This window comes from Otolemur garnettii, unplaced genomic scaffold (assembly GCF_000181295.1).
Source record: "Otolemur garnettii isolate 467f Iridium unplaced genomic scaffold, OtoGar3 scaffold00088, whole genome shotgun sequence".
Classification (NCBI taxonomy): Eukaryota; Metazoa; Chordata; class Mammalia; order Primates; family Galagidae; genus Otolemur; species Otolemur garnettii.
The window spans coordinates 2906178-2923610 of NW_003852483.1; the positions used below are offsets into that span (position 1 = coordinate 2906178).

Below are 17433 nucleotides of genomic sequence, written 5' to 3' on the forward strand. Positions count from 1 at the left end.
GGCGCCTTAGCCGGTTGAGCTATAGGCCCCGAGCCTCTCTCCCCTTTCTTTGCCCAGAATACAGAAGGAGTGTGGAGGAAAAAAGGGGAGTTAAAAAGTTTGAGTTTCTGGCACAGTACAGTTAAACTGTAATACTACTGGCTTACACCATTCTTGGCTGAAGTGCATTCTCTTGCCATCTGCATAACTTTACTTTGCTAACATGTCTGAAAGCTAATAGACATTAAAGGCAAGACATAAGCCCCCTGGTAAGGTGTTTATAAACATACATACCCTGTCACTGGTCGTTCCTGAACAAAAGGATAGTATGTGGCTGCACAGCTAGGAAAGACGCATGCTTCTGAAGACTCTGACCACGCCACATTTAGCCCAGAAAATTTGGGGACAAACGGTTTGACATCTGCTGATAACTTGATGCCCTGGGGGGAAAAATGAGGGTTTGGCTACAAACATTCAGAGCTCAACCAAAAGTAAACCACCCCAAGACAGATGTTTCAGTCTAACAGCCCCCAGAAATGCTACTCCCGATGTTGTATAAAAACTTCTGCCTAGTAAAGACAAGACTTTTGGTTGCTAACAATTTCTCTGAAATGTTTAAGAAAACCAGTCATCCAAATGTTAACAGTAGAAAACAAGGACAACCGACTACAGTGGCAACAAAATTCAACCTAGATCTTACAGTTAAGGGCCACAATTGCCATTTTCACAAGTTAAAATTTAAAATAGGTTATTTTACCTCTCTCAGCTTTAGTTAGGAATAAGTAAGAACTGCAGAATTAGGACGGTCAAATACAGACTCGGAGCATTTACAGCACTCAAAACACACTGCATAAGTTTATTTCCATTAATTTTTCTCAAAAAACGCTGCACAAAAACATTTGCTTTTTACTCATGAATTACCGTATTGTTTCATTGTTGTTTTGAAAAAACAAAAGCTTACTTTCCTAAGAAATACTATCGCTATAAGCCTTTGGATTCGATTTTTTTTCTTTTTTAAGGTACGTAGTAAGAAATTTGCTCTCACTAAATTTCATAACCAAGGTTTCTAACTAGTCTAAAACTACGGGATGCGACTGCCAGGGCTCCACCTAGTGGTTATGTTGAGTATGCAGCACGGAGACGACGTTTAAGGAAACTCAAGATGCTTTGAACAAGCTATTCCTTCCTGAGAGCGCGGCCACCTGGGCAGACGCACCCTGTCCTGACTGTTGGGCGTGCTGGGGCAGGACAACCGTCAGTTGCCTGGGTGGCACCACACCCTAGACACAGGACTATCCATGGGCGGGGTCTGCGGGCCCAGACCACCGCCCTCAGGCGGGCCCGGGGCGGAGCGCGGGGATCGCGGCCGCCCATCCGCGCTCCTGCGCCTCCGGCCCTAGGCCGCCGGCGGCTCAGTCAACGCACAACCGAGACCCCCGGGGCGAGCCGGGCCGACGGGCTGAGCCCACCGAGGGAGCGCCTGCCGGCCCTGGCAGCCCTTACCTCGCCTTTGGGCTCCCGCGGCCCCTCCGACGCCATAGCGGGCGGCTCGGAGGAGGCCGCGCCGGGAGAGGCCAGCAGCCAGCCCGCCGGCTGACCGGACAGACGACGCAGCGTTTCCGCCTTTGCAGAGGACGCTAGGAAGTGCGTCACAGAAACGCGACGGGGCCTGTCCCTCCTTCCGGCATTGGCCCTGGCCGTCGCAAGCCGCTTGTGGTTACAGGGGAAACGACCCAGAGTCGTCTGGGCTGGGACCTCAGCGCAGGTTACGGAACCTCCCGTCTGACGGAGATGTGAGGCTATCCGACATAAATTCTGCAGAGGCAGTAGCTGCTACAAGCTGAGGCCGTGGTTTACTCATTGGCTCTGGACCTGGCATTAGATAGGAAGGCTCCTTGAACAAGGGGGCCTGGAAAGTACTCATTGAAGGGACTGTTTAAAGAGGAAGGTTTACTGGTAAGGGAACTGTGGGGACTTAACGCTACCTGACCCCATCCCACGACTTTATTTCCCTGTGTTGCACACCCTCTAAGTCTTACAGGTCTAGATCACCTACAAGACTATTGGTGTCCTCAATTTCCAGAAACTGAAGGTTTAGTTAGAATTAACCACTGAAAGGAATTACATTTCAAAATTGCTATTTCTTTCCAACATCAACCATGTGCTAGGACATTAAACATGTTCTAGGATTAAAGTGGTAAAATCTACTTTGGCTGTAATTTAAACTTATCTCTGGTCAGACGTAAAAGAGTATTATTTCCGTGGGTGGGAAAATGCTCTACAGGAGGGGAGAACTCACTAAATACTGAGAAATGTCTAAGATACATCAAGGATAGGAGGCTAACCAATAGGTAACTGGAAGATGACACAGTAGATCTCAAGAGATGAACTTTGCTTTGGCTCATAAACTTGAAGGTGCAAGATTTGAGGAACAGAAAATGTTTGCGAGTAATATATGCCGTTTACCAGAAGAGGGTTGGTTGAGGCAAGTTATGTTATGTCCCATGCAGACTGAGTAACCCTACCAGGTATTATATGCAGTAAATGCAGGCAGGAGCTCCAGTTCTTCCGCACATTTCAGTCTTTGTGGGTCCCACATGTTTACTAATACACCCAACCTCCAGCACCAGAAGTCTAGGTTTCCCAAGCATCTGCTGAAGGTTTAAGGAGTGGCCATCACCCCTCCCTCTCAGCACTATTGATAGGATTTACTCTAAGAATGTGATTAAGTTTACTTAATTTTGGCATTTTTGTCTTGGATCATGACTGGAGATCTCTCCAGATGTGTCCTGTGGTGATGACAGTGGGGATTGGGAGTAGATGCTAGACTGCTGCTCATAACTACCTTCAGTATCTTCATAACTATCATAACTATCTTCAGTACCATAGTACCTTCAGTACCTAGAACATGTTTAATGTCCTAGCACATGGTTGATGTTGGAAAGAAACAGCAATTTTGAAATGTAATTCCTTTCAGTGGTTAATTCTAACTAAACCTTCAGTTTCTGGAAATTGAGGACACCAATAGTCTTGTAGGTGATCTAGATCTGTAAGACTTATAGAGGGTGTGCAACACAGGGAAATAAAGTCGTGGGATGGGGTCAGGTGCTCCTTATGTTTAGAAAGGGTGTTAAGGTTATTATGTTTACTGGCTGCTCATTTACGATATTTCTCTAGTATAGCAGACGTTTTTCTAGTTGTAACCTGTATCTACATTTAACATTTTGCTAGCAGCTAATTGAATAGGCAATCTAAACACATGCAAAATGGCATATGAAAGTATTTTATAGTACTTTTGAATTTAAAATGCTATAGAAAAAACACTGTCCCCATTTAAGAAATGGAGAAAAGGGTTAAAGGGTTTCTCCCAAGACCAGTACAATTCAGTAGCAGTTCTTAGATAAGTGGAAGTAGCCCACATAGTATTACGGTGGGCTTTCTCTGTTTTAATTATTAGATAATTCCTTACGAATTAAGCAATAAAGAGGTAAAATCTACTTTGGCTCCAATTTAAATATCCCTGGTTCTTAGTTTCTTCCTATGTTAATTAAATGGTACCTCCATCACACCAAGCTATTATAAATTCATTCAACATTTTATTTATTTCCTCAGGGCTAAAATTATAAAACTGAAATCAAACAATCTCAACAGTCACAAATTAACATAAGAAAACAGACCTCAGTAACTTCAACTTCAAACGGTGGTAAATGCAACATACAAACTTTATTAACAATAGTAACAAGTCAAACAGGCACTTATATTAAGAGAAAAAACTGACTAGAAGAAATTTTATCTTAAACATCCTACAGTAACCTACTTGCAGTTGCATTTAACTGAGCTCTGTTGCTGTGAATAATACAGCTCATGCACAGGTATGGATGAATGATTTGTACATTTTTCAAGTATTCACTGAATACTACCTTATATACACATATACATTAAATTTTGAAAAAGATTCAATTGACGATCCCAGATATACTTCATTTTTGTTGATCTTTTGGAAGAGGTCGTCTAAAGAGAAGAATATGCGGTTCTGTGGAAAGAAAATGTTTTATATCATGTTAATATAGTATGGTGAGTTTCATATACTCAACAAAAATATCTTAAATGAATTTTGCTTCAAAGTCACTGTCAACATTAAACAAGAAATTCGATAATGAAAACAATTCCAATACTTTAATTATACCCATTCTGAAGAAAAGGAATAAGTAAAAGAGAAAGTTCATCTCTGTGGGGAAAGACACCTTACCCACATCACCTACTACATCTCACACTAATGAGCACATCCCCATAAACTGTTTCACAGTGGATGGGACCCAGGAACCTACAATTAGGCTCCTCAGTTGCTCTTGTATGATCTAAAAAAAGACCATTAGAATTTTAATTATGACTATGATACCTAACCCCGAGTTATAATTTCTGATATTTCTTAAAAAGTAGTAAAAAGCAAGGTAGCTTTATTTCCATCTACTTTAGCTTATACAGCTTGTCTTTGAATTTGTTGAAACGATTATAAGTACTTTTAGTTAGATTTACGATTATAAGTACTTTTAGTTAGATTTACTGATAATCCAAAAATTTTGCTATCTGGTATCTGGAAAACTTTTGGTTAATACCACATAATAGCCTAAGACCTTCACACACATACATGATCCAGCAGCACATTTGAGTTCATAGACTATGTTATCTCATTTAATTAAACCTTAATATGGTAGATTCATTGGAATTCTAGTTACACATATGGCAAAATGCTTTGGGATACTACTTACTAACAATGGCAAACTTTAAAACAGAATAGCTATGAAGTTGTTTTTACAGGTAGAATAATGCATTACTTTCACTCCTGTGGTACTTTGTTTACAATGCAATTAGAACCCTCTCCAGAAAATTAAGAAATCAGTCTTTTAAAAAAACAGCAAAACTTAGCACAGAATTACCTTTGAGTATCACTGAATAAATGTCAAGGTCACTATAAAAATTTCCCCAACCATAACCATTAGTGTTTTGATTCAGTTAATACTTTACTATAGCCAAACTTACCTGGCTCATGAATCATGTAATGAACCCAGCCTAGACTCTGTTGGACGCCAAGTCTCCTCCACTCTTCTTCAGACATCAGATGGGTTTTAGGTACTTGTTTGGAAAGTTCTCTGGGTAACATGACATGCCTGTTAAAAGATACAACCAAGTATCAGCGTTTTGCACCTTCCCTACAATTATGATTATATATGCATCTTTAAGATGCTTTAAGTTTTTTGAGGATTTTGTCCTCAAAGTTCTTCATTAGAACTGTTACATTCCCATTGGGGTCAGTCTTGAGAACTATTCCCTACAAACTTTAGTTCTGATTTTTGAGGGCCTATGTTCAGATTAGGGAGCTAAAAGTGTGCAACCCAAAAATCAGAAGGCACTTTATGTAGGGCTAACTTTTGACCAAATAATGCACAACAAAATATAATAAAATACACAACATATGAAAAATGTCCTCAAAGGAAAAGAACATGCTCAACAATTTTCTCTCCTTCCTGTCAGATATAATCAGTGAGCAACAGAATCGATTGTAAATGGAGAATAATGGTAAAGCAACCAGTAACAAGCAACCCGGTCTTTGACTGTAGATCCAGACTACTAGACTGTTACATAGGGGGAAAAAATCTAATAAAGTTTTAAAAATCTATCAGCACCTCCTCTCCACTTAGTTTTTTATTTAATTCCCATAAAAAGGACTTGGTAAATAAAAGTCATCATTCTCAGCCCCATTCTTACACATAGTAAAACTGAGCCCATAACCCATTTTAAGTACCAAGCTGTCATCAAATTTAATTTTAGCTGTGGCTGGTGAAATACTGACTTAGTATTATTTACAGGGCAAACTGAACTTCAGAACAATTCTATTATGTTGCTAGATTGACATGAAGCCACTAAATCCTATCCTTGTATGCTTACTAGCTACAGAGTAAGTAGAGTTTCCACCAATTCTGGTGAATGATAGAGTGATTCACAGTAACACCAGTTACTGTACACATTCTTGAAATGCTGCTTTAACATCTAGCTTTTATTAAACACTATTTTTTGTTTTGCCTCCCAGGACACAAAGCAGATAACATCTCTTTTAAGGCTCTACAAATAACCTGTTATTTCTACCTTCTCCATTAACCCTTAAGTTTCAAAGCAAAATATAATGCTTTTATACCTTTTCAATTTTACAAAAAGAACTATCTACATACATGTAACAACTTATTTGGAGATGTAAGTTACTACCCTTCTCCATGAACCATGGAAAGAGGCTTTCCCCTTCATCAGGATTTGATTATAAAGGAAAAATGTTTTAAGTAGCATCAAGCTCACATGAAGACTACCTGTATGGAACTGTGTGGAGATAGTTTTCAAACTTCACATAAAGAAAATTATTTCCAATATCCAACATCTTTATCAGTTGGAGTACAAAACAGTGTGGCTATTACAGATTTGTAAAGCCACCCAGAGAGATCCTTATTTTCCTGTGAAAAGACTTCCATGATACTAGGGAAGGCAAAAAGGAGAGGCCACCTGCCATTATGCCCTTAGAAGAACCTAAGCTCAAGTAAAAAGGCTAACTTTGTAAACACAAAAGAAAAAAAGCCAAAGATATAAATAATTGCACACTGGGAAAAACAAATACTAATTTTTTTTTAGTATTGCATGCAACACTGCTGTATACAAACTCATGCCTTGGTATATTATCCTTATCGTTTCCCCGATTAATTACTATCCTGTTTCATAAAGTTAGGTGGCTTGGCAGTCAAGACTAGCTCTAATTTATATTGGATTAAAGAAAATCACTTCATATGACAGGATTTTTTCCTACACGTTACCAATGCAAACCATGTAGTAAATTAGGTTTATTGAGTACGTTAAAACCAATACATAGAGCCACTGCTGTAAATCTGAGGACTATCTTAATACCCTAAAACAAATTTATACAAACCCATAAATCCTTATCCAGGGGTGTTCAACCTGTGGCCCATGGCTGAACACTGATTTTGTGAGCACTTTTTTTGCTTATTTGCGGTGTTGCATATTGCACACGCACTGACTTTTTGATGCTTATCAGCTTTCATTAGTGTTTGTGTATTTAATGTGTGGTCCAAGACAACTCTCATTCTTCCGATGAGCAGCAGAGGAAAAGGCTGGAGCCAGAAGTATTTCAGAAGTTTTCCAGGTGTCAATAAGGTAGTGAGTTTATAACTGCGCCAACACAGGACTAGAACCTGTGTGGCTTATAATTACTATAAATTACGATAATCTAGTTAAAATTTACTAGATTTTGAATATGATACAATCCAAGTATTTACTCATTTGCAAAGCTGCCTAAAGAAATCTTCAGTTTTCTTCCTGTGAAGATAAACTTTCATGATACCAGGACGGGGAAGAAAGAGAAAACTCCTTTCTTCCTCAAATAGCATTCTTGGAAAGAAAAGTCTAAAAGGGGAGACAGAAAACTATTCAGCCAAGGAGGGCGCAGGCTTTAACGCCCCTAAACTTGGGGGCTTCCCAGAATGCAGCACTCCAGTCTCTACTCTGCAGGACAAGAGGTTGGTCCGGCTGAGGCCACGCCCCAATTAGTCAACAAAGCTCATTTTAAACGCCCCTAATCCATCTGCTTTTAGTTCTGCACAGCTTCAGAACTCAAAAGTCCGACTGATCTATGCTAGCACAAAAAATGTGCAAAATCTACTCAATTTGATCTTCCAGTAAAAATGAAACCCCTTTATAATAATGCTCTGAACTAGTAACGACTTGGGTTAACCCATAATCGCCTAAGTCAGCACGCCCAGCAAATCTCATCAACTCCCCGTCAAGTTTATTTTTCAGGGATTCCCTCTCGGTTATTTTTAGCCACCAACTCCAAAAGCAAACATAGTAACGTGTAACCCACTGGCTATGTTAGCAGGTCGAAATTACTATTCTAAACTAAAAACTAGTAACAGTTCAACACTAGGCAGTGCCCGGAGCGGCAGGAATGCGAAGTTAGATGAGCCGGCGGCCGCAGGCGGGCTCACCTAGCCCTGCACTTGTCACAGAGCCGGCTGAAGACGAGCCAGCGAACCCGCCGTCCCTCGGCCCCGGCCGTTTCCCATGCGGGCGCCCACGCCCTCGGCGCAGACCGGACAAAGCCCGACCCGCCCAGCGCGGCCGCGCGGGGCCTGAGGCCACCTCGACCCCAAACCTCCGCCCTCCTCGTCCCGCCTGAGCCTAGGCCCCCGGCCGACCTCGACCCCGCTCCCTCTCCGGTCGTCCCCTCTGCGGCTGAGGGAACTGGCCCGGGGCCCGCGAAGGCTGCTCACCGGTACTCGTAGTGCTCGTCGAAGTACTTGTCGGAGTAGTAAATCTGCTTGTGGGCCATCGTGCGGGCGCGCAGCAGTGCAGAAGAAGGGAGCGCGAAGAGAGGGCGCAACGAACGACGCGTCCGTATCCGGCCAAGGAAACGACTCCACTGAGCCTAACGACCTCAGGCCCAACGATCCCGATTTGAATCCGACAGCCCACCTCCGATTGGACAACAACGCCGACCAATCGCCTTCCGCAGAAGCCGAGCCGGCTGCCAACCTATCGTCGCCTCCCTTTCGCAGCGATGGCTTCCCGAGTCAGCCAATCAGAAGCCTGTTGCGAAGTTAAAGTAGAAGATTGGTTTGGTACGGGGCGGGAAATACCCTTGATGGGCAGGGGCGTAGTCAAAGAAAGGCGGAGCTCAGACGTTAAGGGCTGCACAGCGCGTGCGCAGGAATGTGGAATGTTCCAGGGTGGTGGTGCCGTTGGGTCAGAGGGTGGGTTTGTGGAGGTATCGCGAGGTTTGGCGGACCGTCTGAGTGGGACCGGCGGAAACTTTTCGCGTTTAGGCGTGCCTCGTGATGCTTGGTGTTGCCTTAGTCTCCAACCTCATTTCTTGGCAAGGAAGGAACGTATGTGTTGTAGTGTGTAGGAGGAGCGTGGCGGCGCGGCCGGCTGGAGGAGGGGATGCCCCGCCGGCGCCCAGGCAGTTCCCTGGGCTTACCCTCCGCTGAGCGGCCGCGCCGCCGCTTCCTGCGCTGTTCCGGCTGTCTTTCCCAGGCCCGCGCTCCTGCCGTGTCCTTTTGCTTCCAGAGTGTGGGAAGCCGGGTAGCTCCCTCCTGTGCTCCGGCTGGTCGGCGGGGTTGCTTCAGCCCGGGAATTTGGGACCAGCCTGGACAACGTAGTGAGACTCTGTCTCCAGAAAGGGGAGGGGGCTGCAGCCCCAGGGACCTCTCTGTGGTCTAACCTGACCAAAAGCCGCCAAAAATAACATCAACTAGGGTAATGGGTATAGAAGTGGTTTTTTTGTTTTTTTTTTTTAATAGAGACTGGTCAGTTCGGGCCTGCTATGGTAAAGTGCTACGGGCTGGGTGGCTTAAACTTCTCAGGGTTCTGGAGGCTGGAAGTCCGAGATCAGAGTGCTCCGCGTCTTGGTTCTCACGAAGGCACTCAGGTTGTGGAGGTGGGGAGGAGGCGAGCTCTTTAAAGTTGCAAACCAATGGGGAAGAGTTCGGAGACAGGTGGAAACCGAAAACCACCTGTCCCTTACCCTCCTCCCGACCCCAGTTGGTAGGACCCTTTTTAATGGCTTAATCCTTTCAGGAGGGGCCCACCCTTCTAATACCGTCTCTGGGAGGTGGGGAGATACAAACCTTCGTTCACGTAGGATACAGTCGTTTCTGAGATTAAGGATTACTTCTGAAAGGTCATCCATGTTCGAGAAAGTGTTTGGATTTCTCTTTCTGTCCACAGACCTCTGAGCGTTTCCTGCCCACCATTGCAGTTGCGTATTTGCTTAGGTACTATTTGTCCCCCAGCTTGAGCTACAATGTACCGTGGGTGGAGTCTCTGGGGAGCAGGTCTGCTTGTTCACCGCTTTTGCTCAGCTCTTAGTAGAGTCCCTTGCACTTGACCACACAGGAAATTGTAATTAAATTTTAGGCATAGTAATATAAGCCTAAATAATTAGGTTTGATAATTACTGAGATGGTGAAGATGTGAATAAACTGTTATGGGGAATAGATAAGGAAATTATTTTCTAGCAGAACCTGCGAGAGAAAAGATTTCTAGGAGATGTATTTTAAAAGAATGTGTAGATGCCCCACAATTTATGATGGGGTAACATCCCACTAAATTGAAAAATCCTTAAGTTGAGGGAGGCACCTGTGGCTCAAAGGAGTAGCCTGCCGGCTCAATATGCCGGAGGTGGTGAGTTCAAATCCAGCCCTGACCAAAAACTGCAAAAAATCCTTAAGTTGAACCTATAATTGGCCCCACCTGTATTATGAAAAAATTCAAACTCAGAATACTCAACCACGTACAGGTTGACCATCCCTAATCTGAAAATCCAAAACTTTTTTGAGGGCTGACATGACCCTCAGTGTCTGATTTCAGATTTTCTATTTAGGCCTGCTGCACTGGTAATGTAAATGTTCCAAATTCCGAAGCATTTCAGATAAGGGATACTCGGACCATACCAACTACTTAACTTTAGCATTCACCAATCATGTTTCATCTATTCCCCCTTTTTCTAGAATATCTTTAAAAAGAATGCAGATACGTTATTTCACACATAAATATTTGGGGGTGTATCTCTTAATGGTGTGCATCTGAGGACCGTTTTAAAAAATAACCACTATGTTATTGTTATAATTGGAGTCCCTCAATATTGTTAGATTTCCTGGATTGTCTCACCAATGCCTTTTACAGTTGTGTTTAAATCTGCTTCCAAACTTAAGCCTACACATTGCATTTGGTTATTGCTTCTTTTAGTCTTCTTTACATAAGCCCTACAAGCACATTCCTCACACACATTAATTAATTTGTTCCTCCTTTCCTCTCTCCCTCCCTCTCTTTTTTTCTCCCTCCCTTCTGTCTTGGGTAGAATGCTGTGCTGTCAACCTAGCTCAGATTCCTGGGTTAAAGCAGTCCTCCTGCCTCAGCCTCTCAAGTAGCTGAGACTATAGGCGCCTGCGACAGTGCCAGGCTAATATTTCTACTTTTAGTGGAGATGAGGTCTCGGTCTTGCTCAGGCTGGTCTCAAACTCCTGAGCTCAAGTAGTCTTCCTGCCTCAGCCTTGTAGAGTGCTAGGATTACAGCTGTGAACTATCTTGACTGCCTGGCCTTTTTCAATAAATGTGATTTATCAAACCAAGTTGTGCTGCGAAACGTTGTATTCTGGATTTGAGTGATTGCTTTGTGAAATTTACTTGGTTTTTCTATTCCTGTTTCTTATAATCTGGTATTTAGAGCAAGGTTGTTTTTTTTTAAATCATTTTGCCCATGTCCATATAGCTGCTAAGTGGCAGACACATAACTGAGCCCAAGCAATTTGACTCCAGTTAGGTCTCTTAACCACTATTCTATACTGACACTTAGAGTTCCACAGGTAGAAAACTAAGAGGATGAAGCACCTTCCAATAGAAGGAATGGCATTTGTGAAGGTGTGGGGAAGCATGGCATGCAGAGAAAGACTGAGCAGGTTTGCCTTATAATGTAGAGATCATGGAAAAGAAAGGTGTGGGAAGTGAATCTGGGAGGACGGATATGGTAGACAGAAAAATGCCCCCAAATATGTATCTGTCAGTCTATTTTCTGTTCTTACAACACCAAACCACAGATCATTTACAAAGAAAAGAAATTTATTGACTAAAGTCTGGAGGCTGCTGGTGAGGCCTTTTTTCTGCATCATAACATGGTGGAGGGCATCATGGCAAGGGGGCAAGAGCATGCCAAGCTCAGGTTTCTCTTCCTCTTTTTATAAAGCCACCAGTTCCATCATAGGACTGACTCCACAGTTAGGCCTTTTAACCAGCTCAACACTGATGACCTCATCTAATGCTAACACCTTGACTTAAGCCTGGTAAGACATATTTTGGGCTTCTAACCTCTGAAACCATAAGATAAATTACACTAGGGGAATGTAACAGCTACTATGATGTTTGCTGCAGCTTTGTTACAGATGCCCCTTCTCATTTTAAGAATGTATTCCTTCATTCCAAGTTTGCCAAGTTTTTAGCATAAATAGCTGTTTTGTTTCATCGAATACGTTAAAGGCTTTTATTTTGTGTATTAGTAATTTTAGAATTACAAATATAAGTTGTAAGTACTAAAAAGATAAAAACGTTTTAGTAACTGCAGTCTGAAGGAAAAGTCACATGGAAAATTGAAAACTAAATATTTATTTTTATTTATTAATTTTGAGGCAGCATCTCGTGCTGTAGCCCTAGGTAGAGTGCTATGGTGTCATCATAGCTCACAGCAACCTCCAACTCTTGGGCTCAAGCAATCCTCTTCCTCACTTTTTTTTTTCTCTTTTTTTTTGCAGTTTTTGGCCGGGGCTGGGTTTGAACCCACCACCTCCAGTATATCGGGCCGGCACCCTACTCCTTGAGCCAAAGGCGCCACCCCTCAGTTTTTTTTTCTATTTTTAGTAGAAACGAGGGTCCTCCTCTTTCCCAAGCTGGTCTCAAAGTCATGAGCTCAAGCAATCCACCTGCCTCAGCCTCCCAGATTGCTAGGATTACAGGCATGAGCCACCACGCCCAGCCTAAATATTAATATTTAAAATTAAAAATTCAATAGGTAAACAGAAAGCATAGTGGATACAAATGAAGAACAAATTAGAAGACTGTTGAGTTACAGCAACAGAAAGCATCAGGAAGAGCTGGAGTAAAACAGACATGGAGGCTAGAAGTAGAGGTGACAACTGTGGTTTCAAGAAGAGTCCCTAAAAGAGAGCAAAAATAAACAGTTGAGAAGAAAATACTTGAAGAAATAAAGGCTGTGAATTCCCTAGTTGTAAAGATAAAAGACTTCGGATCGAAAGGACTTGTAGAATGCTGAGCAATATAGACAAAAATATATACTGGTATAATTATGGAAAGATTATAGTGCAATTTAAGAAGATCAAAGACAAAGGAAAGTTCTGAACGCTTCCAGGGAAAAATTGCAGATCACCTACAAAGCAACAAGAATAAATAGACTGGCAACTGTGATCTCATATGCAGCCCTGGATTCAAAAAGGAAGAGTTACAGTTCACAAAGTATGAATCAAAGAGTAGAAATAGATTAGATACCATAATGCAAATATATTTTAAACAAAATATTGTTTAAAAAAGCAGAGATGTAAAGAAAAGTTCTTGTTAACAATTCAGAACCCTATGTGGCTGAGAGGATAAGAGGGAAGTTTGCAAGTGCTAAGGCACTTACCTGGGCAGCTGTTGGTAAGTTTAGGAAGGTGAAAGAGGCTAGAAATCCATCATCAGAACAGTTGGCTGCGATCACTTTGTTCCGGCTACCACATGCAGTAGCAAAATTAGATGCTTCAAGCATCACATCCCTCCTGGGAGTAAATTTTAAATTATTGTGATAAATACCTCCCATCCTGGTATGCATGTCCCTTTGCAATACGACTTCATCACTCCATCCTCAGATAGGTGAACTCTGTGTCTTCACCCTTGGTCTCGTCTGTGACTTGCTTTGACTAGTAGAGTGAGACTGGAGTGATGTTCCACAACTTCTGACACGCATCCTTGGAAGGCGTTGCAGTTTCTGCTTTCTCCCTCTTGACAGGCTGCCCAGGAATGTGACCATCGGGAAGGCACAAAGTGGTGAACTAAATTTCCCAGCTGTCAACACCAGCTGCCAAACACATGGCTGTGGTGATGAATGCAGCACCTGAGCGAGACCAGGAAAAAGGAGGGGAGGAGCTGCCTAGCCACCCTTGGAATCCCGAGAAAAATTGTTTTAAGTCACTATTTAATAATTTTGGGGGGTAGTCTTATAGAAGTACACCTGACTGGGGAATACCTAATTACATTTGGAATCACTGCTGTGAAATCCATTCCTTGTTTTTCCTTTTCCAACTTCTATACCATTGGAAGGGAGTCAAAATAGATCATGAAGGAGATACATGAACTATATACCAATTTGAAAAATGTAGGCAAAGTGTATCTTTAAGCAAGTTGGTGTACATAACAGAAAAAGAGAAAAAACAATCCACCTCATCTTATGAGATAAATGTAACCTTTGTGGCAGAATATACATATCAGAGAAGGGGAAGAGTACAAGTAAAGCAAAATTATAGAGTCATATTGGTTCTAAAAATGCAGGTGTGAATTTAGCTAACGATACCCAACACTGTATTAAAAATTGCATCAGTATCAAGTACAGTTTGTCTCAGAAACTCAATAGCAGTGAATCTAGGGGCAGGGTGCCAAACTATCAGTGTAATTCACACATTAATTCACACAAAAGGAAAAAGAAATGTAAGGTCAACACATGCAAAAAATCATCTGATAAAAGCTGAACCCTGATTTATAATAAAAATTATAAGAATAGAGGGTTACTTGGTAGTGGTTGCATCCAAAAACCTACAGCAAACACAGATTTAATGGAGAAGTTTAGCTGCATGTCCATTAAAAATTGGGAATAGGAGAGAGATGTCAGCTTTCATCACATAAAACTATTGTTTTCTATGTGTATAATTATGTGAAAAAGATCTCAAGCACTGCTATCAAGTATCTAAAATTTAACCTAGCAATGAATGAGCAAGATCTTCATAAGACAACAAAAGAAGATCTATCTAATGTAAGGATATAACACATTTATGGTACTGCCAATGCCGTACTGTAAGACGTCAGTATTTCCCTAATTTAAAATTCACTGCAATCCTAACGAAAATTCCAGAGATTTTTTTGGAAAAAAAAACTTATTTTACAATCTATATGGAGGAATAAAGATACAAAAAATAGCTAAATTAATTTTGGGAATGATTAGAGAATTTAGGAAAATCACATAAAACAAAGAAACAGAATAAAGAACACAGAAATCGATATATGTGTATGTGGGGAGTGCATATTTGATGAACATGCCCCACATACAAGTGGGAAAGTATGGGACAGTATATGGTTGAGAAAATTGTTCCAATATATGTAGAAAATGTAAGACAATATAAGGCTAATAGATGAAAACGTTGGGAGAAGATCTTTGTGACTTTGGGATCATAAGAAGCAGAACATTTACATGACAGTAACCATGAAGCCCCCCCCCAAAAAAAATAGATGAATTTGACTACAAGAAAAGTATTTCTGTGCAATAGGGACAGCCGTCCCAGGCACCTGACACAGGTATTTGTAAGGAACTTAACAAAGAATTAAACTAAAGATTTTCCCAGCAAGAGAAAAACCCAAAATCCAATGGAATGTTGGCGAAAACTATAAATTCACAGACAGGAAAAACCTGACAGGCTAACAGCACATGAAACTTATTTGTAATCACAGAAATACAAATCAAAACAACTGCGAGCTTCTCTATACCTATCAGATTGGCAAAAATCAGAAAGTCAGATATGGCAAGTGTTAGTGAGGACAGTAGAGTACCGGAACCCTCATGGTAGAGTACAAGCTAGTACAGGCCTTCTGGAAGCAATCTGGCCATCCTTAGTGAAATTAAGTATGGATATTCCCTACTAGACAGCAACACCGTCATGGTCCTGTATCCCAGAACTCAATTCACACAAACTTATAAGGTTCCTATATCAATAGCTATATGATCTCTATATCTATCTCCTTCTCCGTATCAGAATGATACACCAGAAAAGTGTTAAGCAAAAAAGTTAAAAAGTAGAATGAAATTTGTCACTTAATGCCATTTATGTAAATGTAAAAACCAAAACTGTTTTCACAGAAAAAATATATGGAAAATAATATTACATATTCACAGTATCTATTCAGATCCCCAGTGCCTTTGTCAAACACATGATCACAGGTACCACATGGAAGAATGAAGTGGAAACAGGAATAGTGGGTGATGGAGATCATATATAACAAAGATGATTTATATGGGCCAATGATACACAGTTCCAGGAACTGAGAAGTGTGATTCATTTAATTCTCTGCCCATCTGGTCCAAATAAAAAATGTTTTTTCCATAAACTCAAAGTTTGGTTATATAAAGTTTTGCCAATTTTTCATGATAAATTTGTTACTATTCCTCCTAAAAATGTTTCTATTAATTTTTCAGATGAGAAAAATTGGGTTCAGCAAATATTTTTATTTTGTATCTGACAATAGTATCCTCCTTATAACAGTTACTAAAAGATGTGAATGAGCAAAGAAGAGCTAGGAAATAGGATAGCTTTTTTTTTGAGACAGAGTCTCACTTTCTTATCATAGAGTGCAATGGTATCATAGCTCACAGCAACCTCAGACTCTTGGGCTCAAGCAATTCTCTTGCCTCAGCCTCCTGAGTAGCTGGGACTACAGGTGCCTGCCTCAACATGCAGCTATTTTTAAGAGACAGGGTCTCACTCTGGCTCAGGCAGTCTACCTGCCTTGGCCTCCCAGAGTGCTAGGATTACAGGGTGAGCCCACCAGTGAAAGAATACACTCCAAACAAGTACCTTTCCCTTTGGATGACTTTGTTTAAGTAGGTTATTTTCCTAATAGTCCACAGCTGAAATATATCACATTGGGAGACAACGCTCCCATTTGCAGGTGGGAAGCAGAGAGTATTTATGGACAAAGCGGCACATGGAGATGTGGAATAGACAGTGGAGATCCCTGAGCCATGCTGGAAAGAAGCAGTAAACTTCAGAGCAGGTGAGAAAACGAATGAGCGTGCTGGCATTATACACACATGATAGTGTTTTTTCTAACTGGGATCCCTTGACACCTGGAGATCACGAATATGTTCCTGAGATTTCAAAGATCTGTGAGAATGCTTTTAGTCAGTAGTTCTCAAGCTGTGGGTCGCGACCCATAGGAACTGTATTAAAGGGCCGCGACATTAGGAAGGTTGAGAACCACTGCTTTTAGTGCTGTGAGCTCATTGTTTTTTCTGTGTGTGTGCTCATTTTGATGACAAACCAAAGTATGTACATAGAAAAAAGAAAAAGCCCAATATGTATGTATTTATCTACAATAATATATATATTTATCTATGATGAAGGCTAAAATCTCTTAGTCTTACTAGTGATAATTTGCACTTTTTCAACATTTTTATAGACCAAAATTTTAAGTCAGTGTTTCTCAAACTATTGTAGGGATGTGGGCACGTGTTTCTAAGCATCCTTAAGAAGTTACTTTTGCCCTTATAGAGCCTCTATTAAAAACTGATTCATGATAAACTTTCTGGGAAAAATGCAGTCTGACTTCCAAGCTAACAACTTAAAAATCTACTTCTGGAAAATAATCCTATTCATAAATCAAGGAGAGCCATGGCTGAGTTAAAAGCACAGGTTTTTGAGTCCAAATCTCTGGACCTAAGTTTTAAAGCATTTACTCACCAGTTCTGTGGGCCTAGACATATTCTGGAACTTTATGAAACTTTAGTCTCTTCACGTGGTATGAGAACACTTCACAGAGTTGTTAGTGATTAAATAAAGTAATGAATATCAGATGTTTCACAGAGTCTAGTAC

General features: G+C 41.3%; 2 protein-coding genes across 4 annotated transcripts in view; both read right to left on the reverse strand.

Annotated features, from left to right (window-relative positions):
• The window catches only part of SECISBP2 (SECIS binding protein 2), a 45245-nt gene extending 43624 nt beyond the window's left edge, over nucleotides 1-1621 (reverse strand). For all 3 annotated transcript variants that reach the window (XM_012808379.2, XM_023516244.1, XM_003795017.2), the window contains exons 1-2: nucleotides 1483-1621; nucleotides 274-419 (exon numbers count right to left, since the gene is read on the reverse strand). In XM_012808379.2, the coding sequence (XP_012663833.1) occupies nucleotides 274-419; nucleotides 1483-1518 (182 nt within the window). In that variant the 5' untranslated portion in view covers nucleotides 1519-1621. The remainder of the gene's footprint in view (nucleotides 1-273; nucleotides 420-1482) is intronic.
• A 2062-nt stretch (nucleotides 1622-3683) lies between these two features.
• CKS2 (CDC28 protein kinase regulatory subunit 2) lies at nucleotides 3684-8460 on the reverse strand. The gene is made up of 3 exons (XM_003795018.2): nucleotides 8307-8460; nucleotides 5020-5147; nucleotides 3684-4012 (listed from the first exon to the last, which is right to left on the reverse strand). Exons 1-3 carry the CDS (start codon nucleotides 8363-8365, stop codon nucleotides 3960-3962), a joined length of 240 nt encoding a protein of 79 aa, XP_003795066.1. The 5' UTR covers nucleotides 8366-8460; the 3' UTR covers nucleotides 3684-3959.
• Nucleotides 8461-17433: the final 8973 nt, after the last annotated feature.

What these genes read in the sequence shown, in the direction of transcription:
- CKS2 (XM_003795018.2), bottom strand. Translation starts at nt 8,365, where the DNA reads ATGGCCCACAAGCAGATTTACTACTCCGACAAGTACTTCGACGAGCAC. An exon ending in GACGAGCACTACGAGTACCG is followed by an intron (nt 5,148 to 8,306) that starts GTGAGCAGCCTT and finishes ATCTTTTAACAG; the next exon opens with GCATGTCATGTTACCCAGAG. An exon ending in TTACATGATTCATGAGCCAG is followed by an intron (nt 4,013 to 5,019) that starts GTAAGTTTGGCT and finishes TTCTTTCCACAG; the next exon opens with AACCGCATATTCTTCTCTTT.